The 8,815-nt window shown below is 43.2% G+C and overlaps 1 protein-coding gene across 4 annotated transcripts in view; it reads left to right on the plus strand.

Annotated features, from left to right (window-relative positions):
• The window catches only part of DGKG (diacylglycerol kinase gamma), a 164,734-nt gene extending 159,426 nt beyond the window's left edge, over positions 1-5,308 (plus strand). For 3 of the 4 annotated variants that reach the window (XM_007451380.1, XM_007451381.1, XM_007451382.1), the window contains one exon: positions 4,705-4,803. In XM_007451380.1, the coding sequence (XP_007451442.1) occupies positions 4,705-4,803 (99 nt within the window). Of the gene's footprint in view, positions 1-4,704 lie in introns of all 4 variants that reach the window. The other variant, XM_007451383.1, reaches the window with a different exon arrangement.
• The last annotated feature ends 3,507 nt before the right edge of the window (positions 5,309-8,815 follow it).

The raw sequence follows: 8,815 nt of genomic DNA on the forward strand, positions 1-8,815 counted from the left end.
AAAAAAAAAAAAAAAAAAAAAAAAAAAAAAAGAATTACATCCACAATGATCTTAAAACAGATGATCTTACTGGTGAGTTCTTCCATATTATTAGGGAATAAATATTTATGTAAACTGTTCCATAGAACAAAGATAGAAAGCTACCCAATCCATTTGATAAAATTAAGACAGATACAAAAACCTAACAAAAACTATGCTTAAAAATGGAAAACTACAGACCAATCTCAAATATGAACATGGTACAAAAATTATAGTTAAGGTATTGGCAGATAGAATTGAACAATATATTAAAAGAATCATTCACTCAAGAAGAATATATCAAAGGAGTGCAAGGATGTCTTCTTATATAAGTTTGGATAGAAAAATCACATGATAATATGAATAGATGACCCCAAAATACTCAATTACATTCAACATTTCTGATTTTTAAAGATGAAAACTCAGACCAGAAAGGCACTTCCTCAAAAGAAAAAAAAAGAAAAAAAATCTCCTTTTGCTTTTGGCAGTGCTACACAGCATGCAGCATCTTAGTTCCCTGACGAAGGATCAAACACGTGCCCCTTGCAGTGGAAGCATGGAGTCCTAACCACCAGACCACCAGGGAAGTCCCGAAAGATATCTATCTTAAACCAATGAGTAATATTTTATGTAACACACTAGCAGAATTCTCATTAAAATCATGGATAAGACATGTGTGCTAATGTTATTTGGAAGTTCTAACCAATGCAAAACACATGAAGCAGGAAAGAAATATAACTATTTGGAAAAGAATCAAAACTGTCATTATTTGCAGATAATATAATTATGTATATAGAAAGCTAATAAAATCAACTGAAAACCTCATAGGTTAAATTATTTCAATGAAGCTGTACAGAAAGATAGACAAAAGTTAATAGCTTTTGTACATACCAGCAATAACCAATCAGAGGAATATAACGGAAAAAAGTTTAAGTATTATAATGGCAACAGACAGAAAAAAAATACCAAACTGAATTGTGAGAACTAGATGAAGAAGACTTCAAGACTTAAGTAATATTTTTTAAAAGATTTGAATTTAGAAACATCCTATGTTTCTAAATAGGGACCCCCAGACAAAATTCTAATGCAATTTTTTTAACTTGACAAAACAATGCAATAGCTAAGGCATTTTATAAAAGAGCTGTGAAGGACTTCCCACAAGATATTAAAATAGTTATAAAGCCACAGCAATTGATGCAATATTGGATAGATAAGTAAATAGTACAGAAGAGAGCCCTAAGAAACCCTAGTATACATAAAAACTAATGAAGGAGAGAAGAAAGATCATAAACTAATTTGAAAGTAATGGACTGTTTAACATATGGTATCCAAGAAATTGCCTGTTTGGGAAAGTGCCATTATAAGGTCGGCCATCCACATCCATGGGCTTCGCATCCTTGGGTTCAACCAACCTTGAATGGAAAATATTCAGGAAAAAAAATTCCAGAAAGTTCCAAAAAGAAAAACTAGAATTTGCTGTGCACTGGCAACTATTTACATAGCATTTACATTATATTTACAACTATTTACATAGCGTTTACGCTGCATTAGGTATTACAAGCAATCTAGAAATGATTAAAGTATACGGGATGTGCATAGGTTATATGCAAATACTATACCATCTTACACAAGAGACTTGTATAAAACCAGCATCCGTGGATTTTGTTATCGCCAGGGGTCCTGGAACCAATTCCCTATGGACACCAAGGGATAACTGTATAGTAACCTCTCACCTCAAAGTATACTCCAAAAACAAAACCAAAAAATCTCCAATTCCATTAAAGAATTAAATGTTACTTACCTAGGGAAGGGGAAAATGGGTGACTATTATTACACTATGAACAAGGACTTCCTAAGGAAAATGTGACATGTTTAACTGTTAACAAATTTTCTCTGTAATAAAACAGAAAACTAAGAGCATGGGGCTGCTGTCCCTAGTGCTTGCCAGATGTTATAAATGTGATGAAGGGTTTTTAAGACAATCATACAGACTTTAGTTAATTGCCTGACCAGAGAAGTTTGGGTTCTAACTACAGAAATGTGGGATGCTCTCTTGCCATCAGGGGTTGAAAAGGCAGATTTAACCACATCCAACTACCTCCTAAAATGGGATCTTACCTATTTAACCCACTAGCCCCTCCTAATCTGGGGATGAGGGGGTAAGATACTGACATTTCTTTGACTCGAGATGAGGACATGACCTCATACTTCTTGCCCCCAGTGTGTGTACGTACATACAGTGAACTCCCAGTTATCTGTAGAACTAGAATCCACAAACCACATCAAAACCTCACGTTACCCAGCATCTCCAAACTCCTGCCCCATCAAGACCTTTGTCAAAACTGCTGAAAACCCAAATGAAAGGGATTTGAGTTTCACCTCCTCCCCTTTGCCCTGGAGGTGCTAACAAGCAAATAAACTGGTCAGCTAGAGGGAGAAAAAGGAGAAGCAAGGATCTTCCACAGTCTAAAAAAATGGGCTCCATCAGTGGGAAATGTAAGCGATGCCACAGCTGCCACTCTCTGTCCCAAAAACAGCCAGCTCCACTGCCAGAACATTCCCCCGTTCTTCTTGGCTGTGCTAACCAGTCAGTACTTCCATAGCAGGTACAGGCTCTGCGCTGGCTCAGGGAATACCAAGGTGAATAAGATGAATGTCTTCTTCCTCTCAGGGCTCCTGTGCTCAGGAGTGGGACAAGGCTTACCACAGGAAATGTGCCACAAATCCCTACCATCAAATGGGGCTAAATTGCACACCACAGATAAGTTCCTCACTTCCCTGAATTCTGAGATAAAGACAATGCCCATAATAAGGCACATAACACAAAACGGTACTTGATGTGTCGTTGGTGTGCTCCCCTGGTGACTACCACAAAACAGAGAGACTTACTCCCCTCCTAGATTTCCAGGCTGATGGAAACCAACCTAACAGTCGTTTTCAGCTTCCTTCCCCCAGGTTATGTTCATTCCGCACAATGACTTTTGGCCCCATCTTTTTCTTTCTGTATCCTGGGGCCTTATAAATTTAAACCTGGCTTGCAGTAGAACCCTCTTAGCCAGACTCCTCCCAACTCCAGCTCATCTTGACAACAGCTATTGAATAATTCCCTTCAAACTCTTTTCTTCATGTTTTCCTCCAGCTTAAAAAGTTATCATGGTTCCCCACTACCTCATATTAAACCCAATCTCTGCTGCCTCCTTCCCTTTAAAGCCCTATACCAACTGCCCCACCTGTATTCCTGACCTCGTTTCTCATCCTTTGGTCCACACGCAACCTGCTGGTATGTAGCCCCTCAACCTAGTGCCTTCCCTTTCTCTTTCACCAACACATTTTCTTCCCTTCCTTTCAGATCTTAAAATTCTTCCTCAATTGCTCCATTCAGGTTCTTCTCATTCCTTCCCTAACTTCTTTTTGACAACACTTGGCTTATCCTACATTTAAACTTGTTGATGGGTCTCTCTCTTCAAGAGTTCTTCTGTTGTTCTCTAGGGTCACACTGTCATTTCAATAGGTGGTAAAACTCATGAGAACGGGTTCGTAGATTGTGTTTCTTTTGACAGGCATCTTTCTCGTCCTCCAGTGTAAGATGTTATTTAACTGATGCATTCCATTTTACAGTTTACATTGGGCTTTCATTGACAGATTATCATTTGATCTTCGCAACAACTTTGTGAGAAAAATAGAATAAATGCTACTATCCTCATTTTACGGTTCCGCAAGCACTGCTTCTGAAGGCTAAATGATTTGTCCAAAGGTTCACAGCAAAGAAGGGGGAGTCCTAGGACCCAAACCCAGCTCTTTGAATCCTAAGTGCCTCTTGTTCCCACATCATCTTCCTACTTGATAAACGTTGCTGGACTGACAATGCAGATTATCAACGCATCAGTGTCACCAGGCCACATTCAAATAGGGAGTAAGCATTTTGAAGCCATACCCTGAGGCTAAGGTTGGGAAGAAAGACAAAAACATGAGAATTCACCAGTGTCTTTCACTTCCAATTGACTTAAAGTTTGCAGGAGAAGGCACTCATTAAACCTAAAATTCAAACAAAAATAAAAGCTTTTAAAAGAAACTTGGGTCTAAAAGAGGAAATGCCTAAGAGACTCCCTTGGAAACTTTCCACATGAGTAGCGCTTGGGTCGGAGGTCAGACTGAAGCCTCTAGGTCAGTTTGGAGTTACTGGTTGACATCTCTGCACTGCCCAGGCAGGAATGGCCAGGAGCAGTGGAGGCGGGGAATCCAAAGAACTAGGCTTTAGCTGTTCCGGCCCTCTCTGTGCGACCTTAGGCTAATCCAAGGCTCAAGAGAGCATTGAGATCTCCATTCCTTTATCTATCCTGCAGAGGGGTTGAATGAGATGGTCCCTGAGGTCTCCTCCGGCTGTGACATTCTGAGAGACTATGAATAGCAAGGACATGAGACAGGTGATCAGCTCAGCTGATCACCACGTGGGAAGCTCACACCTGTCTCTCCCCAGCGTTTCCGCCCCTTGCTTCCAGCAGTGCCAAACGCCAGGCCCAGTCAGGGTCCAGTTGCCAATTCTGAAGCTGTTCAAGGACAGTCGTCCTTCTGCATGGGGCTCCTTCCAGCCCGAAGCTGGCCTCCCTTCCTCTCTCTGCAGATCACTCTCCCATAGGCTTCTGGGATTTGCAGGCCACTAATTCATTTCTGCCTCTTTGCTTTTAGATTAAAATTACTCACAAGAACCAAGCGCCTATGATGATGGGGCCCCCCCAGAAGAGCAGCTTCTTTTCTCTGAGAAGGAAGAGCCGTTCAAAAGACTAGACACTATGCCCAATGCCACTTCAACCAAGAGAGAAGACAAGAAACTGAAGCACACACATACACACATACACACATACACACCACACACATGCGCGTGCACACGCGCACACACACACACACACACACACACACACACACTCTTCTCCAACCAGTGGAAGCCAAGCCACCCTTCAGCAAGAAGGCTTCACCCTGACATCCATTCTATTTCAACCATGGACACACTCCAACAGAGCCAGTGCCGGCAGGACGTTGTGAATGGACTTAGAGCCCTCCAGGGTGCAGCTGGCTCATGCAGCAACTCCCACTTTCCCAGAAGACCTTGAGCGGGACTTTCTGAGACTGAAGGAGAAACCCCCCCCCCTTTCTTTCCACCACCGCTGCAAGTTTCCTCGCCGCTCACAAGGAGCAGGCTGCAGGTTTCCTGTCTAAGGGGAGATCGGATGTGGCCAAGGGAAAAAGCCTGCGTTCCAGGGGACGCTCACAAAGGTCCCTCTGTGAGGAGACAAAAACACCTCCAACTCTCAGATCGCAGCCCTTGGCAGGACTCAGCACACGCACGCTGGTTTCTTGGTTGTCCTTCGAGTGACAGCTTCTCCCGGAACTTGCTGAGGAGGCAGAAAGGCTGTGGAAAGCTGTGTTTCCCTTCCTGGTTCTGCGCACTCTCAGTGGGCACTGGTGATTTTCCTGAAACCTTCTGCTGGCTGTGTGTTTGTTTAGAGCCGGCTCCAAGAGCCCCCAGAGCTGCCTACATAGCACACCTTAGATGTGGTATTTATTTTCTTAGTTCTGTGAACACCTGGGAGGGAAAGCAGAGAAACTGAGATTTATTTTTCAAATTGGTGTCATAATATTGTGTAAAAAGGGAAGAAAAAAAAAAAACCACCCCCAGCTTCTTTCTTTTTCAAGCCACAGCGTGTTTCCTGTTTGAGTTCCAAGCCCTGGTGGCAGACTATTCCTGAAGGCAAAGAAGATGGGAGGGAAGGGCCTTTTGCTGAGGAGACCAGGAGACAAGGCGTCAGGCAGTTCCCTCCTGCTTCTGCAACGACCACTCCCCGAGCACGACCTGAAGGCCCTACTGAAGGTCTTAGGTGTGTGTACTTATATGTAGCATATATATATATTTATATATACAAATATTTATTTACTGGTGGATTTTTCTGGATTGAAAAAAATATGCAGTACAAGAACAGAAAGTGGGAAAGAAAAAGAAGGCTCTGACTCCCCGTTTCTGCCATTTCATTGTCAAGGCACATTGCCCTGTGGTGATCATGAGATTTAAGGGAAATTCAAGTATCTCCTTATCATAAAGAGACTGAGAGTTTCTATTCTGGATCCACAAAACAACATGAAAGCTATGCTGGGCAGGATTTACTCTCCCATTTGTCAGATAAGGAAACTGAGTCTCGGAAAAGTTAAGAGACTTGTCCATGGTATCTTGGCTAATGTGGTTTGGGACTAGGTACCACTAAGAAGATATGTAACAGGGAAAAGAACCTACACATCTTGGAAAAGGGTCATTTCTGGTCACTGAGAAGCGGTCCCATTTGGATCCAGGTTGCCAGGGAGGAATGAACGTGTGGCACACGTGTGGACGGGACAAGCCCACATGAGAGAATGAGGCCTCCCGATACTTCCCAGAGACTCTCTCTGGCCTGACCTGGTGAGAAGTTGGTCCAGGGTTGAAGGCAGTGGACAGATCTTCAAATTAAACCCTCCACATGTCATCTCATCATGGTCACCATAGTCTCTTAATCTAGAAACACCTCTGGCTGCCCGGATGACCTCAGTGGAGAGGCACAAGGAGGACAGAGGCACCTCAGCAAGGAGCTGCCAGCCAGTGCCCAGAGGGGCCTCAGCAGAGTTCAGTGGGCTTCATTCAGCTGGCAACAGCATCACCGCCTTCCCCGAGGGCAAGTCTGTGGAGAGCTTTGTTGGTAGAAAGAAACATTCACCTCGGCACCTTTGCTCCTTCAGCCTCCATCCCCTCTGAGATTTCCGAAAAGGAAACCTGGACCCACTCGACGTCACTCCACTGAGCTCCCTCCGATCTCCTAACACTGAGTCAGGAACTTTGCGCAAGGAAGGGAAAATTAAGATTGTGTGTACAAACTGATCCTAACTCTGAAAGAAGCAGTCATCTAGGACCGTCTAAGACAGAGATCTAGAACCATCCTGTTCAACCTAACAGTGCAGACCGCTGGGCAAGGGGAAAGCAGGCCACCTGAAGAATGTCCTGAATGATGGGCTCCTGGGGGATGGGACTAACAAGCTCAGAATGACAACAGGTACTATCTTGGAAGCCACTTGATTCTGAAATGAAGGCAGGTTCAATTTGGGGTCACTGATTCTAAGACATTTGCAGAAATGCTTGCACGTGTTTCAGCCTCAACCCCCCAAGATTGAGGCTGTTGAGACATGGCACTATCAACAGGTGAAAGTCATTCTTAGAGACTCACAAGTCAGAGACTGGCCCCTGCCTGCCCACTGTGGTGCACAGGACTTGCAATGTTGCTTGAGAGACATGGCCCATGTCCTCCTTAAAGCCACAAAGTGTAGCAAACATCGGTGGAATTGTACTTTCAATTTTGTAACCTCAGTAAGTCTGGTGGTGGTGTTTAATCTGACTTTGCAACTCATCCCTTAACTACTGGGACTGTGGTTTCTCACTGTGGAGTACATCATCATAGTGCTCCTCGCAGCAACCCCTGAGGTTGACAGAGAAGATATTATTAGCCCCATCTAAATAATGAGGAAAGCAAGGCTTACTATAATTTAGTGACTTCTCAAAGTTAGGCAGTCAGGGGAGAATCCTCCCTTATTCCTCATCGCATTCTGATTCTGGCCGTGCCCCAGACATGTTCTCACCTGCCCCCACAGTTCTACCCCTCTAGCAGTAAAAAGAATGAAACAGGAAGTCTTCAATACATTATGTTGTCCCTGGACTAATGGGCTAGGCGTTGCATCTCATTATGACTTGGTCTTTGTAGGTTTCCTCCAGTGAGTTGAGAATGGAGACAGACTTAGTAGAATGATTATATTTCAGGTCAGAGACCAGCTCCTCTCAAGAGAGTTCTTTCCACAGATGGAAAAGATATGTTAAAATTGCCAAATAAATTAGGAAATACTTGGCAGAATCTGGAAGAACCTCCAGACTGGCGTTACATAACATGCATATACATTATACATATGGACATTATATAAGGTGACATAGTACTTAATGTGCTGTATATATTATGTAAATTACATATTTGTGAGTAATCGTGATAAATATAGAGACCCACTAATCACTTTTTTACACATACCCAGTGACAGATTAGGAAGTTACTTTGCCAGAGAGTCTTAAAACTTACTCTCTCCTGCTGCTTTGGTTCCAACGCCTGCCAAAAATAATTGCATCAACTTTTCCCATCTCTAGCCCCCTCTCCTCTTAGCCAAAACCCTCAGTCCTAGCTAGGCTGTACCTTCCGTGGAACACTACCATGATTGAGATCCATAAAAATAGATTCTGGGGATGGGAAGGATCTAGACTCCCAGATTCCCTGTGTCACCGACCTATACCCCAAGGCTCCCAGGCAGATGGCTGTCTAATGCTGGTATTAAAGGGAGAGAGGAAGAGTCTACCAACCCTCCAAGGAAGGAAACTTCAGTGTTCCTTGGCCACCAGTCCCAGGATCTGACCATAATCAATCAGGAAGTTATTTCAAAAGTCTAGTTTAAGTTTCTGCATCATATCTGAAACCATAATTTCCTAAAATGTGTTTCACACAATACCAGTATCCATAAAATGCTCCATGAAACAAGAGTTCTGTGGTCAAGTACTAGATCCCCTTCTAGAAGAAATGGTGGGCTTTGATTTGTCTGTTGACGTCCATAGATTAGAAACACTGCCTTAAGCCCACCATTTCTTGTTTTTCTCCGTGGAGATGGGAACATGGAAGTAACCATCCTCTGCAATAATATTCCATAAAGTACCTTTCTAGGACAAGGAACTTCTCTTCTTAAGACACTCTTT

Source organism: Lipotes vexillifer, unplaced genomic scaffold, assembly GCF_000442215.2.
Source record: "Lipotes vexillifer unplaced genomic scaffold, Lipotes_vexillifer_v1.1 scaffold513, whole genome shotgun sequence".
Classification (NCBI taxonomy): domain Eukaryota; kingdom Metazoa; phylum Chordata; class Mammalia; order Artiodactyla; family Lipotidae; genus Lipotes; species Lipotes vexillifer.